At 37.9% G+C, this 20,269-nt stretch overlaps 1 protein-coding gene across 6 annotated transcripts in view; it reads left to right on the forward strand.

Annotated features, from left to right (window-relative positions):
• NRCAM (neuronal cell adhesion molecule) overlaps window positions 1-20,269 on the forward strand; it is a 320,887-nt gene that overhangs the window by 290,889 nt on the left and 9,729 nt on the right. For 5 of the 6 annotated variants that reach the window (XM_070369599.1, XM_070369603.1, XM_070369602.1 and 2 more), the window contains 2 exons: window positions 12,083-12,214; window positions 13,179-13,257. In XM_070369599.1, the coding sequence (XP_070225700.1) occupies window positions 12,083-12,214; window positions 13,179-13,257 (211 nt within the window). Of the gene's footprint in view, window positions 1-993; window positions 1,000-4,526; window positions 4,647-5,694; window positions 5,848-12,082; window positions 12,215-13,178; window positions 13,258-20,269 lie in introns of all 6 variants that reach the window. The other variant, XM_070369605.1, reaches the window with a different exon arrangement.

The following is a 20,269-nucleotide window of genomic DNA, read 5'->3' on the forward strand; positions in this document are numbered from 1 at the left end:
TTATACTCAGAGTCTTGGTAAATTATAAAATGTAGATCAGCTAGATTTCAGAATGATAGAATAAGAACTGTGGCTATTTTCAATCAACTTAACAATGTTTTATAGGTGTTTTTAGACTCCAAAGAACAAAGTTGTAAAAATTCAAAATTTTCACAAGAGCATATAAGGATGTGAGCCTCTCTTTTTTATGCGTGCTTTTTTCCAGGGATGGTTACATGTCCATTAAAATCCTTGGTTGTTTTACAATAATTTGCTGCTGGGCTCCCCTTAGACCCTTTCATGGGACCATTCCAGAGAAAGCCTGGCCTCTTTCCCTCTGCAGCAGCCTGTCACTGGGCTCTGCCTAGAGGCAGTAGCCGAGTAATTGAGCTGTGGCAGGGTTGTCTGTGTTTTCCACTGACTTGTCATATTGGAAAAGGACATGCATGCCAGTGGAAAAAATATCACCCGCTGATTTTAATGAATTAAGATGAACTAAAAGAAATCTTAATTAAAATAGTTGCGGTTTTACCATTTGATGTTACTAAATTGAATTCTAAATTACTTCTTATTATAGAGATGAGCAAAAATAGAGTCTCAGAAGGTTCCTGAAGCCCCCAGTGTTGAAATCTGGTGGAACCTCAGATAAGATTATGGTGTTTAAAATTTTTTTAAAAAAGCTAAATCTAACCTTCTTTTCTATATTGTTTCATTTAATAGTATACCAGTAATTAAACATTGGTTACATAAAGTGATGATATTTAACCATGATGAGACTTTAAAGTGCTGAAGAATAATTTGTATCCCTGGGTTTTCCTTCCTTAAAATATTTCTTTTTTCATTCTAGGAATGAATTCTATTCTCTTCTCTGTTTTTCTTCATTAAGATAGATTTGAAATTTACATTTTAAAATTTTCTTACAGATTTTAAGAGATGTTCATGAAACCCAAGCTTTCAAATATAGAATTACAAAATGATTATCAAAATCATGAATTAGAAACCAAGAGAATTCAGTTAGGTGTATTATTCTAGGCTAACCCTTTTTCTTACCACTCTTCTGAGTTTGAGCATGGAAATTCAGTTAGGTGTATTATTCTAGGCTAACACTTTTTCTTACCACTCTTCTGAGTTTGAGCAAGAGTACTCTTGTACTCTTGAGGTCTTCAGGAGTCACTTCTTTTGGTCTTTGGTCAGAACTCTCAATACTGGTGTAAGAAATTGTAGTCATTTGGCTGCCTTTGTTCAGTTTCGATGTCCCTTTCAATAGTTTCAGGGTCTCTGGGGAAACAGACCTGTGAAGGCATCTGTAGAAATGAACTGAAAACACATGGAGAATGGATTTGACTTATGGTCCCAGTACTGCTGATGGATAGACACTGCTTTATCTATGGATTATTACCTACTTTCTCACCTTGGGAGCAGGCATTCAGAGCATTTGTGTGAGGTGACCAGTTCGGGCAAAGGAATAGGGAAAAACTAACTGGCAAGTCAAGAACTGAATCTAGTTCTTGACTGAATTAGCAGCTGACTGTGGTCAAACAGGACAGAGCAGAGGAGAGCTCTGCCTAAGGGACTGGTGACGAATCCTCTCTGTGGTCAGACTCTCGCTTTATCCGTATACCAGAATCAGTCCCACAGCTACTGATCAGGTCAAGAAACAAGGCCAGTGAGTCAAAAGCAAGTTTAAAGTGCACAACTTTATTTGGCCTGGACCAAACAAAACCAAAAACAAACAAAGGAACAACCCCTCTCCCGGCTCCAAATCCCCAACTATAGAGAAGGTTCAACAGCTTATGTCTACCTGGCCCAGAAAAAGCACCAGCCCTTTTTAAGGCTCTGTGTGTTGGACACTAAGGCAATTTCTGCCTTTGGTGTGCTTATAATCTAGCAGGTAAGACAACACATTAAAAAGGAGTGAAAATAGATGGAACTGGAACAAAACATTATCTGATCTTAGAGCAGTGAACCATTTATTTTGCCAAACAGGATCAGGAAAAACTTCCCAAGGAAAGTAATGTTGAACTGGGCTTTGAAGGACAGATGGAATTTGGGCAGATGAATCAGGAAGGTGGGTTGTATAAATTCTTGGGAGGTGGCATAAACAAAGTCACGGGGTTTCAAAACCCACAGGATATTTGGGTTAAACACAGCAGTCCACCTGTGGGCAGAGTAAGCCATCCACATCTGATACAGGGAAGTGAAGGAATCAGAGATGCAGTTTTGGAAGTTAAAGCTTAGTTAACTCTGCTGGTGGTCTCTGCAGAGAATGACTTACAGTAGGAAGAGGGATTAGATGCAGACTAGATAAAGCCCAGCGGAGAAATGACACCAGCACATGATAGGTCCTCAAGAGTGTTGGTTCAGTAAGTGCATGACTGGGGATTAAAAGCAAAGAGGGTTAGAATTCTCTGTGATAAGAAGGGCCCAACAGGATAACCTTAGGAAATTGTACTGTCTTCTCTGGGTATCTTTAATAATCAGCAAAAAAAGAAGCAGCAGCAAATTGCTCTTCTGTTGGAAGGTATGGTTCTGCCTTGAACATCTTCCATAATTACACCAAGACTACATTCCTCAGTTCCGTGATACCAAAGTTTTTTGAGGAAAATTAGTGTTTTGCCTGGATTCTTTGCCACTGATGCTTTAGATACAGGAAATGTTTTAACTGTGTCTCTGTTGATTAATCATATTTTTATTACAATTCCTTTAAAAGGAATACCTCAGACAACTAAAATCAGTTAGGTCCACAGAAGGACCCTGTGTAATTCCATAATCAGTTTTGGTTTCTGCTGCCCCCCATCTTTAGCACAGAGGGGTATGTAATATATATGTGATGGTGAATTAGATCTCAGAGGTCAAATGCATTATTGAATTTGTTTAATATACTTCTCTTTTTGATTCTAAGAAATGCTATTTCATTGAATTTATTTCAGTAGAGGCTTTGGCTTCTAAATTATATAACATAATTTGGAATTTAATTTCAGAGCCTTAATAAACCCATTCCTGCTTTTTGATTTACTATCTTAGGATATTTCCCCTGGGATAATAATCTGATTTATCACTGTTTAACTACTCAAGTTAATATAGCTATAACTATGTCATTTTTCGGAGAAGGCAATGGCACCCCACTCTAGTACTCTTGCCTGGAAAATCCCATGGGTGGAGGAGCCTGGTAGGCTGCAGTCCATGGGGTCGCGAAGAGTCGGACACGACTGAGCGACTTCACTTTCACTTTTCACCTTCATGCATTGGAGAAGGAAATGGCAACCCACTCCAGTGTTCTTGCCTGGAGAATCCCAGGGATGGGGGAGCCTGGTGGGCTGCAGTCCATGGGGTCGCACAGAGTTGGACACGACTGAAGCGGCTTAGCAGCAGCAGCAGCCTGTCATTTTTACTGTAGGCCATTGTGGTAAGGCTGATAGAATTGTCAGGCTCAGGTAGCCAAATAACATCTTTTAATGACTGTAAATGTCATCTTAACTAGGTGGCAAGCATGTAGCATCATGTAGGTTCCATAATCTGATGTTTCAGGAAGCTGTTTAGATTCAGTTCAGTTTAGTTCAGTCACTCAGTTGTGTCTGACTCTTTGGAACCCCATGGACTGCAGCACGCCAGGCTTCCCTGTCCATCACCAACTCCCGGAGCTTACTCAAACTCATGTCCATTGATTCAGTGATGCCATCCAACCATCTCATCCTCTGTCGTCCCCTTCTCCTCCCACCTTCAATCTTTCCCAGCAACAGAGTCTTTTCCAAGAAGTCAGTTCTTCGCATCAGGTGGCCTTAGTTTAGATTACACTATGATTTTCTCAGAACGTGGTATGTAATGAACAGTCGTCAAGGAAGATTGTCTTGCTGTCTGGACTGTGTCAAGTGAAATAGTTCTTATTCATTTTATTTCTTGTTTCTTCACTTCTGCTAACTAGTATTGAGCATTTTCTTTGCAGCTTCTTTTTCAGTGTACCCTAACTATCCAACCTTCTCCAGGGCAGATGCTTCTCACCTGGGGTCCCTGAATTTCCCAGAGGCAGATTCTTAAAGAAATTTGTGACTCAAAACACATCAGAAGCCACTACTCTTTTTCTTATCTAAACAGCAATTCATTAAAGACCTACACTGAGATGATAAGTAGCATGGAAAAGCAGCCACTAGTGTTGGGTTTGACCTTGCAGTCTCATACCCTGTGACCTCTGCCCCTAGCATTGTCAGCTCCCCATCCCCACTGTACATCAGTACATGGAGACTCTGATGTTCTCAGACTGTCCCTCGTGGACAACAGTTTATAGTGTTTAGGACCCACGTCATAGAACTCATACATTTTAATACGTGTGTGTCATTATTTCTGATTTCTCATTTATTTCCTAATGCTGTAACTTAAGAAACGAAAACCTTTCTAAAGTGAAGGAGAAATGAACTCTGTTAACAATCAATTTCATTTGACTTGAACAATTTCAGAGTACTTAAACTTATTTTACATTGTGTGTGTGTTTGATTTTGCAATTTGACTTGTCTGTCTCTGTTTTATTTTTTCTATTGTATATTTATTTTAAGCAGTATACCCCGGGATCAGCAAACTTACTACTGCCGCTGCTGAGACCTCAGCCAATATCAGTTGGGAATATGAGGGACCAGAGCTTGTGAACTTTTATGTTGAATATGGTGTAGCTGGCAGTAAGAAATGATTTCATTACCTGGGTTTTAATTGGGGGGCTATATTTGAAGAGATTGAGAACATCTTCAGGATGTACTGTGGATCGTCTGGAAAAATAACTTGATCTAAATGAATCCAATGTATGTGAAAAAATTAGAGTGAACCATCAACCTATATATTTTATATATAACTAGGAGTCTCGTTGGTTCATGTTATGAAATACAAGGGACATAATAAGTTCCATTGCATTTGTTATTTTTAGATTGTGGTACTTAAAACTCCTTATCCATGACTTGTAAGTTAGAATAATAAAAAATAATTTTATTTCTATGTTTAATATATTCCCAAGTCAGGTACTCTACTTATATCCTGGCCACATCTACTAGGAGATGGGGCAACTTTAATTTTCAGAGTGTATGAGAACCCAGTCCTCCTCCTTAATACAGTGCTCTGCACTTAATGAGCTGGGTGGCCAGTGAATGTTTGTGACAAAATGTTGAATATAGTTCAACTTTCTGTTTAGGCCCTTATTGTGCAAGTAAATATTAAAAACAAAAAACAAAAAAACTATGAGTTTAGAAACACCAGTACTTGAGAAAGGTTGAATCTATAACTTGGGTAAATTTTAAGGCATTTAAGTTTACTGAAAGATTTGTCTTGTGAATAAAAAAAAAAAAAAAAAAAACAGTTCTTTCCATAGTTGGATCAAGCTGTTTAATGTATTACAGTTCTTTTCATAAATATCGTTAGAGAAATTCAGTAGTTTCACAAGGCAAGGTAAAGATCAAGAAGTTTCCTTTGTGTTAAAAAGATTTAATCCAGTGGGTATATATGCAGTTAAAATGTCATCTGATATCCAGTTGATTTTTCTTTGAGGACGTTGTCATGTAGCTGTTCATTTTCATTGATTTATTTGACACAACTCAACTTATATCACCTAAAATGATAAACTGAAGCACCTTACATTTTGTCTTTTGCCTATAACGTGTATTTTCCTTTCTCAAAGCACTAAATGACTTCCGTTCCCTTAAAACATTCCAATGTGTTGTTTTTGCAAAATTTCCATAGGCAAAGAAGAATGGAGGAGAGAAATTGTAAATGGTTCTCGGAGCTTCTTTGGGTTAAAGGGTCTAATGCCAGGAACAGCATACAAAGTTCGAGTTGGTGCTGAGGGGGACTCTGGTTTTGTGAGTTCAGAGGATGTGTTTGAGACAGGCCCAGGTGAGGTGCACACCACACCAGTTCTGGCTCCCAGTCAGAAGTGAAGCCACCCAGTGCTCCAGTTGGAGATGGGAGGCTGATGGAGCCGTATTGTGGGTAGGGCTGAGAATGTCTGTGGGGCCCAGTTGGGTGTCGAGTTGGGTTTTTAATTGTCTTTGGCCCTTTATATCAAATTAATTACAGAATTGAGGAAATCACCTTCTAATCACATTTTTGCCAAAACCATTACAAAACCAGAGGTAAATATGATTCTTAACCTACATGATTTAGGTGACTCAATTTTTCACATCATTTATGTCTCAACTTTCCCTCAGAGTTAGAACAGAATTTTTGAAATGCTTTAGAGCTGAAACAGCTCATTGATAAAGTCACAATTTTTAATGTCAAAATGGACTGTAATCCAACCGAACTCTGCAGTTTGTGTGACAACTGATTTGAAGACTATTAAACTGCTGTAGAACAAAAAATTATTAAATTCATGTACTTCATTATCATACCATATTTGACTGCTTGTATATATTTTAGTTAGGTGAATATTATCAAAATACACAAGAACATTAAAGTCTCTAAAATAAAGAAAAATGTTCTTGTAAGGTGTAAAAATATCCATATTTCCTCATAAGATGGAAAATAATCCCCATTTGCTTCGATTTAAAGGGTTGTGTGGTATGTGTTCATTTTATGATTCATAAAATCATGTTATATTCACTCATTTCATGCATTCTTGGGGAAATGTTGCATTTCCTGTAGAACCCATAGGAAAATATGTATTTTTTTGTGTGTCTTTCCTTACCCAAGCCTCATGATTTTTAAACTCATTTCTTCTAATTTAGAAAAGAACATGAGTGGTTTGAAAAAAAGAAAAACTATAGGTAATATTTAAGAACATATTAAATAAATGTAGTATTAAAATACCTTATGAAAATATTCATATGCTAAAATCATAATGCTTAAGGAAAAATATTTTTCTGTTATTCTCTTCTTTGTACTTTCATATCCATAAGTGTACAGAGTTCTAGGAAAATTCCGTATTAAAAGAGGAATTGCCATTCACAGCCAGCAGGACAAGGTGTTTTTTATTACTGAGAATTTTTAATTTCAAAATACTAAAAGCTCAATTATCTATTCTGTCCGTATAGAGTTAGGAGGCTAATAATAGTAACAGCCCTAGTATTAGCATTCATTCAGTGCTAATCTCAACTAGGTGAATGGTTTTCTTGGCTTTTCTCATTCAGTCCTTACAACAATCTTGTGAAGGAGACTGTTATTACCCACTTCCACCCCATGTCAACAACCAGTAATGAGAGGTGAAGGGCCTGCCCTATCACCCAGCTAGAATGCAGGAGAGCTCATATTTTCAACACCAAGAATAAGCTCTCTCTACACGCGCGTGCTGCGATTCATGGGGTCACAAAGAGTCGGACACGACTGAGCGAGTGAACTGAACTGAACTGACAAACACCCACCATTCAAGGCCACAGAGGCCCACATCCCAAGGGGAACAGGTTGTCTGCAAAGTGACCACTTCAGGAACTTCCCTGGCAGTCCAGTGGTTAAGAATTTTGCCTTCCAGTGCAGGGGGCACTGGTTTGATCCCCGGTCAAGGAACTAAGATCCCACACGGCCAACAAATAAGCAAAAACAACAGCAGCAAAAATGACCACTCTGTTCAGCTCTTGGAACGTCTTTCCATCTATTCTGGACCCTTCATGGTCCCAGTGTACTCCTACTTTGCAGACCTAGCTAGAATTAGATTCCATCCACAAAATCAAGTTACAGCATTTTCTAGGACAGAGAGCAAACAAAACCCATTAGAAAACAGTTTGTCTTTGATGTGGTTAGACCTACAATAATAGCAGCAGCTGGCAAGTGAGTTTCAAGATGAGCACTCAGGGGTGGGCCATTCTTGTGTGTCAGCAATGGAGAATAGGATAAGGCCACAACCAGCTATTGTCACCTTTGACATGTAAATGTAACTGTTAAGAGAATTAGTTCAGTTCAGTTCAGTCACTCAGTCCTGTCCGACTCTGCCTGGCAACCCCGTGGACTGCAGCACACCAGGCCTCCCTGTTAAGGGGATAAACATCCATTAAACCGCAGTGACCTTACTTAACATGTTAGCTCTAGGATGCCAGATGCTGTTAATCCAGCTTGCTGGTCCTCCTAGTTTCTCTGTCTATCCTGTAGGGCTGTGGGATGAACTGTAGAGTTCATGATCTGCTACTCTTGATTCTCACTCCTCCAGCTAGATTTCAAGGTGCGAATGCTAGTGCCTGGCATGGAAGCATAGCACCCTGGCTGAATTCTTAATTCTCCATATGAATGAGTTGCTTCTCTCTCTGAGTTGTGTTCATTTTAGAAACCTAGACTCAACTTTCACCTGTGCTTGTTTGTGACTCTTCTTAGCGTGACACCGTCTCTTTCTTTGATACTGGTTTTTTAAGATCTATTTCTTTGATTATTTGTCTGATATGAACCATTTTTATTAAGTCTTGATTGATTTTTGTTACCATATTACTTCGTTTTATGTTTTGGTTTTTTGGCCATAAGGCATGTGGGATCTTAGCTCCCCCACCAGGGATCGAACCTGAACTCTCCTGCATTGGAAAGTGAAGTATTAACCACTGGATCACTAGGGAAGTCCCTAAGGTCTGTTTCATAATTTCCTCCTCTGGCACACACTGAAAAACAAGGCTAGAGATGGTATCCTGCTGTTGTGCTTCTTACCTGCATGTTTGTTAACACTCCTACCTCTTTTTCTTGCTTTCTCACCTCTTTTCCCCAATCACTGAGTCTCTTCTCTTCTTTCACAAAAGATTTAAAACAGATTGAAATTTACTGGGCCCAACAGTTTGGTTTTTTTTTCCCCCAGTGGGTTCTGGTTTTTTGTTTGTTTGTTTGTTTGGTCAACTGCCTCCAAACTTTGACCAAAGTAATTTTTTTCCCTTTTTAAACATTTCTAACTATTTTAACTCTTAAGCAGGTCACTTTTATACATAATGGATTCTTCAAAAATAGCCATTTATCTCACTCTTTTTCTTTCATGTTTTAAAAAAAAATTTTTTTAATTTTATTTTATATTGGAGTATAGTTGAATTAACAATATTGTTTTAGTTTCAGATGTACAACAAAGTGATTCAGTTGTACATATACATGTATCTATTCTTTTTCCAGTTAGGTTATTACAGAATGTTGAGCAGAGTTCCCTGGGCTATACAGTAGGTCCTTATTGGTTATTTGTTTTAAATATAGTAGTGTATATATGTGAATTCCAAACTCCCAATCTATCCCTCCTCCCATCTTTCCCCTTTGGTATCCATACGTTTGTTTCCTAAGTCTGTGAGTCTGTTGTCTTCCATGCTTATTTTATGATCCTAAGTACTCAAGGACATTTTCCTCAAAGACCTGCTCCCAAAGAACACAGGTTAAACATGAGACAACAAGCAAGGTGATAGAGAAGACTGTTGTTAAGACTAATTTCTAGGAAACAAAGTCAATTTCATTTTTCTGGTTTCTTTTCTGTTTTCATATTCTTTAGGTCTATTTGTTTAATGTATTGCTATATGGTTTATTCAACTAATACATGAATAGATTTTTACTGTAAATTTTTTGAATAAAAGGACAATCCTCTGTTGATCTCCTACCCAATCCTACTAACTCTTATTCAAGAAGAAAAAAACCTCACAGCCTTCATTGTGTATATGTGTGTGTGCGAGAGAGAGAGATGCACAGTGGTGGCCATGACTTGGATTTGTAGTAATATGTGCATTTTAGTTAAGATGATTTTGGAATGTCCTGTAACATTTAAAGTCTCTTATAGTCATTCTGGACTTCATATTCCTTTTCATGTGGATGGGAAATCAGTAGAAGCTCTTTTCACTTACATAATTTTTATTTTATGTCAACTTCTGGTACACTTGAATGTGTGTGTGAGCATACACACATATGCACCTCTTAACATCCTGTATCTGCCCAGTCTTAAATAAATGGGGCAGAGAGACATACTTTTTTTCTTTAGACACAGGGGCAAAACACAAAGTCAACTTGGAGGTTCCTTTATCAGCTGTCAAGAAACATTTCCACTTTGTGCATAGCTGCATAGCCACAAACCACCAATTGGCAGTTCAGTTTTGACAGTCAGTATCTTCCTAAGACAATGTCTGTGCTGATACTTCAGTATCTTCTTGCATTTTGCCCTCATCAGTTGCACATAATTAGATGGAAAATGTAAATGTAGATAGTATTTATTACAGGACTGTAAAGCATTAAGCATATTACAAACAAAGACTCCGTAACTTCAAGCAAAGGCTCCATAGACTTACATCAGTTAATTTTTGGTTCAGCTTTGAAGAAAATGTACTCAATCAGAGAGCATGTGTAAACTGACAGAACTATGTTGCCAGAGTATGTGTAATGGTGGACTTTTAAAATATTTAAAAGATGCAAGTCCCTACAGCGTTTTATTCTTTGTAAAGACTTCTGCAGAGTTAATGCCCGGACACCAGTGCATTATAGCGGTAGTGAGCAATGGCTGGTACCATATTCTTTGGAATCCACAGTCTTGGGTGAAGCTCTGACTCTCAGACAAGGTCTTTACCCTTCCGAGCCTGAGTTTATTCCTCATGCCTGCCTCAGAGGATTTTTGTGAAGACTGAATGAGATTTTGCCCTCAGTCCAGTGCCTAGTAGAGTAAGTTTCAAAATGTCAGTTCTTGTTATCATCATCCTCATCTTCACCCTCCCCGTGGTGGTTATGGTATGTGTATGGAAGGGGAGCCCTGCCCACACTCCTGCTTCAGTTGTATCTAGTGATGATACAACTCAAAAGCCCTCCACCCAGTGAGGCCCAAGAGGCTACTGGGACCGGCTACCTGCAATTTGATTCATATTCCAAAGAATGTATTTCACTTCTCATTTTATTTCTTCAACACACATCCACATAATTTTTCACATTCCTCTTCACACTTGATTTTAAGCATTTCATTTTTCTCCCTATCCTTTGAGTGGAGAAAAACGGCAATAAGGTGCTGTTTTTGCAATATACAGTAGCCTGGGATACTTGTCACCATGCTTCTTTCTGCATCCAGCAATCACATTCACCTAACCCAACCATGTTAATGGATTCAGAAGAAATCCAGTCAAATTAAAAGAATGATATACAGGCATTCTTACCAATAAAAAGAAGAAAACCCTTTACCTTGATTAAGGTAAAAAGAGGGGAAAAAAATCAAGGTTTTAAAAAAATTTTATACCAGTGTCTTGAAACAAATTCTCAAGGGCTTTTCTGATTAGCCATTGATGCTGCACTTTGTCCCATTTGATTGACACTTTTGAACAATACTGGAAATGCTAATTATTCTGTGTTTTTCTTAGGAGATTTGCATACTGTGGTTGGTTGAATAAAGGGCTTCACATTATTTGACTCAGAGTAGATGAAAACTTAATCTGTATACATGTGATTGAGTATTATTCTCTTTAAACTGGCCACTTACTCCAGTAATACCACTGATAAAGATAGACCTAATAGTTTTTGGATTGGATCCTGAGTGATATTGAATATTACATGTTGATCCTTTTATGGTAAATAAGATTTTTCAGAAATTTCCCTAGAGCCTTCAGAACTCTGGCAAATGAGATGAAAAATAAATCTAAGAAATATTTTGTGTACAAATCAAGATGTTATATAAAGTAATAAGGTTGGTTATCTTATGTGGACAGGTTTCATGTGTGAAAAGTTTTCTTTTTAACAGTTTCTAAAACATTTGGGGGAAATGGCAACATTATTGTAATGGTATTTTAGCCTCTGAAAGTGGTTCCTTTGAAAGAAAAATACTCCATTAGATGTATACATTCTGTTCTGTTTAAAATGATCTTCTATTCTTATCATCGTAAATACAACTTACCCTGTAAACAATAAATGTTTTAATTGGTTTGGGACTATGTTTCTGTTGAAAATATATAGTGAAAATAACTGAATGCAATGCTCAGCAGGGTTTGTTAGCATTGAATGTGTTAGCAGTCAGATTTCTCTATTTGAATTTTCTTAATTGTTGAAGATTTTTCACCAGTTGAATATTTATGTAACTCCTGATTGGTAGTTGGCAGATTCCAATGTGGGGCCACATGTAAAATATAGAAAAGCTCATGTACATGGCAGTTTTTTGCTGCAAGAAGCTACAACACTTCTCACCTCCTCCTTAACCCATTGGCACTGACACCATTGACTTGTTTTCCAGCCATGGCAAGCCGGCAAGTGGATATAGCAACTCAGGGCTGGTTCATTGGTCTAATGTGTGCTGTCGCTCTCCTGATCTTAATTTTGCTGATTGTTTGCTTCATCAGAAGAAACAAAGGTGGTAAATATCCAGGTAAGAAACAGAGATTGAAATTGTCCTCTAATGCTGCATGATAATCCATGAAACTAAGATCATGAGAGTCATCACGGAGACTACAATAAGTGTATCTTCCCAGAGCCATACATTCGGACTTTCTGTTCAGACACTTGCTGATGCCTTTGTATGTAATAGAAGCCTAAAAATTGCCAAGGATCAAAAGACAATTTTGGAGGAGCAAATGAATCTGTCCTCTGAAGATATTAGTGACTCTGCTTCCTTAGGCTTCACAGGAGTCACAGGTACTGAAATAGCATCTAAAACCAACAGGCAGTAGTAGAAGGAAAACGTGAAGTTTTCTAAAGGAGGTAATGCATGAACTGGATCCTGATATGATGTGTAATAGTGCTTTCCCTATACGGTTAATGTTTTTTTCAATTTAATAGATCCAGTGAATTTCTATTTTCTTTTTACCTGGCCATTTCCCTTTCAGTGACAGGGGGGAAAATCTACAAAAGAATAGATTTCCAAAGCAACTTGTACCCATGAATATAGTTAACAGATAGATTGGTAAAATAGGGGGAAATCTTAGAATCTTAAGACTTATTCTTCTATCAAGTGAGTAAGAAACTTGTGCCAAAATGCTTTCATGAGGTTAACTTTATCTGTTAACAAAATATTCTAGGTTATTCTAACCTGTTCTGTTTTTCTAGGTTACCTCCAAGAGACTAATACATCAAAATATATGCATAGGGAGTTCCCTAGTGGCCTGGTGGTTAAGATTCTGGGCTTTCACTACCGTGGCTTACATTCAATCCCTAACTGGGGAGGTGGGGCCAATAAATAAATGGATGGCCACATGATACATCTGGTTGCGTATCATCTATGGCATATAGAAAAATTTCCCCACTGCTATATGTCTCATAGAGTGTGCTCTTAAAGACTTTGAATAAGGAAACACAGGATCAGTAGATAATAATGTTTTTTGGTAATTTTTTAGTTAAAGAAAAGGAAGATGCCCACGCAGATCCTGAAATCCAGCCTATGAAGGAAGATGATGGCACTTTTGGAGAATACAGGTGAGCCCCCTGCTTCTTAGTTGCCCTTCATTCTCCCTGCCCTGCGCAGAGACCATACTCAGTCATGCCTAGAATGGGATTCAGCCAGGAACATGCTCTGCCTGGAATTGCTTATTTATCTCAAAGATTAGTCAAGAAACACTTCCGGGAATAAATGTTTACACATCCCTCACAGTTAAAGTAATCTCACTTTTGGTTAGGGCTTGGCACTTTCACTGCCAGGACCTGGGTTTTATCCCTGGTCAGGGAACCATGTTCTCACCAGCTACATGTCATAGACCAAAAAAAAAAAAAAAATCCTACTTTTTCACTATAAATGTCCTTTGTATTAATAGGTTTGGAGATGGAGTGTCTCCCACTCTGGCCTATTTTCCAGAAACCCTTGCTATAATTGATCAACATAGAAAAGCTCAAGTGTTACAATAAGAGTTAAAACAATAGTACTCTACAAACCTGCATTATAAAGCAAACTATCCCTGTCATTCTCCAAGCAGTGCTTTTGTAAAACTGATGTTACTCTTTTCATCTTGGATTAGAAGGGTTTTTTTTTTTTACCAAAACAGGTTCCTGTACACCTTCCTATTAATCATAAAATGATGGCTAGGAGGGCTTCCCTGGTAACTCAGCTGGTAAAGAATCCTCCTGGAATGCAGGAGACCCCGGTTTGATTCCTGGGTTGGGAAGATTCCCTGGAGAAGGGATAGGCTACCCACTCCAGTATTCATGGGCTTCTCTGGTGACTGAGATGGTACAGAATCCGCCTGCAATGTGGGAGACCTGGGTTTGATCCCTGGGTTGGGACGATCCCCTGGAGAAGGGAATGGCTGCCCAAACCAGTATTCTTGCCTGGAGAATTCCATGGACAGAGAAGCCTGGCAGGCTACAGTCCATGGGGTCACAAAGAGTCGGACACAACTGAGCAACTTTGACTTCACTTCACTTCAATGACCACTTCAATGGTGGTTTTAGAAGCTCTTAATTATTAAGAAATATCACAGCCCTGGAGGCAGTGTGTTAATTCACAGGGTTTTGGTAAATAAAATGTTCTTAGCTTGGCTCCATCATTAAGGACAAATGTAATGTAACCTATGTGCTAAATAGTTTTTTTAAAAAACAAAAAGATTTCTTTAAACAAAGATTTTCTTGCCTAGGGGTATAGGTATTTAAGAGAGATAAATTATTGTTTTAGATATGTTTAAAAGCAGAAACAAAAGATATATTTATTCAGTTAAAACATTGGGATTTTGGTATTCCAAAAAGAATGTATCTATTAATCAAAAATGCTTTTATACCTTGTTCTTTCTTTCTGTAAGCCTCTTGATTATATAATCTTTTAAATATGCACGGGGCCAGTATTGAGGTTCTCTCTTGCCAGAAGAAAAGGCTTTTAGGTAAAATAAAATGTGTCACTATTTGTGACTGCCAGATGATATTTATAAATAAGATATGTGTATTCATTTTTACTTATCTCTAGAGCTCATTTTTGGTATGACCATGTCAACATCACGAGGGGCAAAATAAAGCCAAGGGTAAGAAATATGAGAAGTGACTGAGAAAAACTATGTATTTTTTTTTTTTACAAAGTTGGATTCACACCAGTCTCCACACAGATGTAAGTGCTTTGCCTGTGTGTCTCAGCACCTCATCTTTCATTGTAATCTCCTTTCCAGAAGAGGTGACTATGATTTTTAAAACTCTTCAGAATTCTGGATCTTAGGATACCGAAAAACGTCTAGTGAGGGTTGTCTTGATGTCAGATGTTGACTACAAGGCTGAAAGGGTATGAAAACCTCATTCAGCATCCCCACTGGTCCATCCACAAAGTAATATTAATGCATTAAAGCAGCCTGCAGAGGGTCGCAGCCAAGGGCAGCCAGGCCTTAACACTGGATGAGTTGAAATCTTTGCTGATTTCATTCACTCTCCTGCATATTTCTCCTGTAAAGTAAGAGAGTCCAGAATTACTAAACAACTTGTTATTTTTAGTGTTCCTATGACTAGAATTCTACCCAAGATATGTGTTGCTGCTGCTGCTGCTAAGTCGCTTCAGTCATGTCCAACTCTGTGTGACCCCATAGACGGCAGCCTACCAGACTCCCCCGTCCCTGGGATTCTCTAGGCAAGAACACTGGAGTGGGTTGCCATTTCCTTCTCCAATGCATGAAAGCGAAAAGTGAAAGTGAAATCGCTCAGTCATGTCTGACTCTTAGCAACCCCATGGACTGCAGCCTACCAGGCTCCTCCGTCCATGGGATTTTCCAGGCAAGAGTACTGGAGGGGGGTGCCATTGCCTTCTCCACCACTGTTTATTGTAATAAAGCCAAATTTTTGATATAGTCTGAAAAAGTTATGTATCTGCACAAACCAAAAACAAACTATTGCTCTCCATATATTCTTCACATGGTAATGGATTTCTGTTCTACATTATCATGCCCAAATGAATCTGGCAACATACTGCTCACTCTGTGCATCTCAAATGTCAGCTTTCTCTTATAGTTATGTGAAACCATGATCGATTGTAGTAAGGCTTTCTCAGAGTCCCTCTTCTGCCTACTCCATTAAAACATGATTGAAATCTAGGTTGAATGTGAACTCATCTGGAATCAAGAGACTTAGTTTTGCTGTCAACTTAGCCCTTACCTTTGATTTCTTTAGATATGGCATTTAATCCAAGTGTCAGTTTGTTCCATCTCTAAAATAACAGAGTTGTTCAAGTATGAGAGAATCTCTGAAGGTTTCTAGTTCTTTGATTTCTGTGCTCCTTTATAAACCATCTACCAATGAGTTTTAATGTGATTTGGGGTTTCAGAGCAGAACATAGTGAGTATTTAGTTACTGGCCTCATTATCACTGTGTTTATATTTCTTTGGTCATGTTTCTTTGTCTTGGTGTTAATTCATATGTGGTATGTTTGTGAAGCATTTTCAAATAGCTGTTTTTAGCTAATGCCTTGAGTTTCTCAGAAGACAAAGACTTTCCCTTGGGTTTATTAAAAACAAACTCATTGGTTCATGTGTGAAGAAAAAAACCTTGAAATTCTATAGATCTGCGAATTGCCAAAGGAGATAAGGTTCTGACAGGTGTCTTAAACCTGAAACACAACTCAGTGATTTTTTTTCATTGAAGCTGAAAGTTCATAAGGACAATCCCACAAGTGAAATCACTTCCCAAAACACCCAGCCACCCTTTGCTACCGATGTGGCTTTGTCTTATAACTTCCTGGCATGACCTGAGAATTTTTTTCCTTTGGTTTCTTTTCTACTAGGAGAAACTAAAAAACCTTTCATTCCTTAGATGTCACATGAATGAAAATGGATTCAACTGTTTATTATAGAATTTTAAATAATACACTTAAATGTCACAAGAGTGAAAATTACAAGTCCCTTGTCTACTTTGCACCTTCTAGAAGTTTTTGAGCTCTGTATTATTTATTGATTCTTATTCTTTTTCATTCTGAAAATAAATTAATATTCTATCACACACAGACACACACAAAATCAGGACTATTGCCTAAATGTTAATGAATTCTGTTGATGGTTTGCTTATTCTCATGCTTGAGGATGAAGCCATTTCTATGTGATTGGCTCTGAGCCAGGGAGTATTTCATAGTGCAAAAAGGATGGAACTTCAATGGCCAAATTTGATGGGGTTTTGTGTTTTTTTTTTGCATATGCTGTAACCTTGTACTCTCACTCCAACACTCACCCCCAAACAGTCACCCTCTGGTGGAAGCCTGCAGCTTTCTTTGTTTGTTTCTTTAATTATACAGATAGTAGGATCTGCATCCTTACTAACATATAGAAAAATCAGAGAAACAATGCAACCAACTGTGTAAGTGTTTTTTTGTTCTTTAGATCCATCCCTTTAAAAACCAGAATGAACATAGGTCATAAGCCATGTGACCATGGTATTTGATGGAGGCTCTTGGCAGGGAAGTCTTGTCATGTCAACATGACCCTGTTGCACGCATGCTAACCCATGTTCGTGAGGCACAGATGATGTGCACATATATTGCATTTGATATATACTTTAGATTTATTCTGCTCAGAGACGTAAACTGATCATGAGCAGTATAAACAGTGACAGACTTTTAGAGGGAGTGTTTGGTTTGTGAACGTCAAAAATTATTGCAGTGTGATTTGACCATGGTAGGGTGGTGACCACAGGAGAATCAGACCTAGTGATCACAGATGTATTCATCATTGCTGCATTTTTACTTTGCAGGCATTCAATGGATACTTTCTGTGTGCACAGCTATTTTTAAAAAGTGAACTCTAAAATTGATTCTTTAGGGTAAGAGAAGGAAAGAATTGGTTCCAGTGCTTTGTCTGACATCATAAAATTGATGAAGAAAAAAAATGGAAAAAAAAGTTAGAGTTGGAATTTTGAAGAATTTCTAAAATGCACTTATTGTTATTTTTATTGTTATTGTTATTTTACAATGAATTCATTCAGCCAGTATTTATTGAGTGCCTACTGTATTCTAAGCTGTGGAGATTTTTAAAACCAATAGACTCTTATCTCACTAGTTAATGGTCGAGGGGGATGCAGGGAAGTAAAAGGACAATCTGGGCATAGTGTAAAGAGTGCGCTGGAAGGGAAGGGATACAGCCAAGGTGCCAAGGGAGCAGGGACAGGAAGCCAAAGCCAAGTTCATGGCCTTGAAGGAGGTGGCACAAGAAGTTGTCCCAGAGGGAGTAATGCAGGAGCTGAGTTTTAAAGGTTCCATTCCATTGCACAACTTATAAAGATAATCATTATCCATGACTGATATGATTATATGTATCAAAAATGTATTTTGTGGCTATATGTACTATTTTAGGATGATTTTATTACTTTTTGGGGAACTTGTTCATCTTTGCCATTCCAGGCTAAGAATTAACATCTGATACCTCCTGTCCTTAAAAAATTCTCATAAAAACATGGATGGATTTTTTTAAGCTTTAAATACCACATAGCTAAATAAGGATATGATTGTTCAATGATCTTCTGTAGCTTCTAAATTCCTCTTGTTTGGGAAACTACCCTTTCATACTGAAACTTGACCAAGCAGCTTCCCTTGGCACAATGTCAAAAGCAGTTGACTTACTCTGTCATTAGAGAATTCATCTTTGAGTTGAAAAGAGGCAGGCATTCATTCAGAGCTTCATCACAGACTTGTCACCACCCATCTCATCTGGAAAGTTCTAAGTGTATGTGTTATACAAGGTATTTCATAGGAAAAAGTCTCTCTGAGGCAGGGAGTCTGGAGTGGAGCCAAGAGGTGTGATGGCAGGTGGATGGGCACTCTCATTTGTTAGGTACTGTTCACAAGCCAGGTGCTGTGCTGGTGCCTCATAAATACTTTTCTCATTTAACCAGATTCTAATTCCTGAAGTAGGACATTATATCACACGTCTTTAAAAGATCTTGAGCTGCCTCTGAACAGCTTTTCCTGGAAAGACTCTGTGAGTAGAATATCCCGTTTCCTTACTTTATGTCTTTTGAGCACAGCCCATGTTGCTATAGATTCTCGCCCACTACAGCAGCCCACTCCAGTATTCTTGCCTGGAGATTCCCATGGATGGAGGAGCTAGTCCATGGGGTCACAAAGAGTCAGTCACGACTGAGCGACTAAGCACACACGTGTGGCCTTTAAACTGCAAAGGATGTTTCTGGGGAGCCCCTTACTGGCTGGCCGTTATTCATAACTGATGTGATTATGTGTGTAAAAATCCAAATAAATCTGTAGGAAGATATTAGAGTTCATAAGAGAATTCAGTAATGCTACCTAAAAAAAAATAATGTAAAAGTCAATTATATTTCTTGCTACCAGGAAATAGTTGGAAAATAGGAGTTTAAAAGTTGTCCCAGTTATGATAGCATGATTCATGTTGATATATGTCAGAAACCAACATAACATTGTAAAGCAATTATCCTCCAATTAAAAATAAATAAATTTTTTTAATGAAAAAAAATGTTGCTACCAAAAAAAATTGTCCAATGTGTGTGTGTGTTAGCAACTCAGTCCTGTCTGACTCTTTGTGACCCCATGGACTGTAGCCTGCCAGGCTCCTCTGTCCGTAGAATTCTCCAGGTAAGAGTACTGCAGTGAGTAGCCATTCCCTTCTCCAGGGAATCTTCCCAACCCAGAGATCAAACCAGAGTCTTCTGCATTGCAGGTGGATTCTTTACCATCTGAGCCAGCAGTGAAGCCCAGATTTTCCAATAGGATAATGTCAAAAATTTTTTGATGTAGGAATAAAACCAACAAAAAGATCTTCCTGTATTTCCATTTCAGGGTCTGATATTCTATTCCACTCAGAAGTTTGTCTATCTCTGCACCAAAACTAAACTGTCTTAATATAGTAGCTTGGGGTGAGTCTTGATAGCTAGTGGGTCAAGTCCTCCAACTTTGTGATTCTTCCTCAAGAAATTTTAAATATTCTTGACTCTTTTCATGTTCTTATATATCTTAGAATCAGCTTGCCAAGATCCATATAAAAGCCTGCTGTGTTTTTACTGGAAATAAACTGAATCTAAAAAACAATGTAAAGAAAGTGAACACAGTTACCAGAGGTCTTCCTATTCATGGTTATGATATATCTCTCCATTTATTTACCTCTTATTCAATAGCTTTGAATGCAGGTTTCATTTTCTTCATGGGACTCTTACACATATTTTTGTTGGATTTGTTCTTATCTACTTTATATTTTTGTGGTATCCTAAATGGAATTATTTTTAAATTTTCATTTTCCAATTGTTTGTAAGTACTTAGATCAAACTTACTTTTATGCTAATATGATACTAAGCAATGTTACTAAGCTTTCTTTTTATTCTAATGTTTGCCTATAGGTTCTTTCCAATTTTTTATGTATGTAATCATACTATTTATGAATAATGATGGTTCTCTTCTTCTTAATATATATGACTTCTATTTCTTTTTCTCATCATGTCACTTAGTATTTTCCAATTCAGTTTTTATTAGAATTGTTATTTCTGATGTTAAACAAGAAACTCAACATTCACCATC

The sequence above is a fragment of the Bos mutus genome, chromosome 4, assembly GCF_027580195.1.
Source record: "Bos mutus isolate GX-2022 chromosome 4, NWIPB_WYAK_1.1, whole genome shotgun sequence".
Classification (NCBI taxonomy): domain Eukaryota; kingdom Metazoa; phylum Chordata; class Mammalia; order Artiodactyla; family Bovidae; genus Bos; species Bos mutus.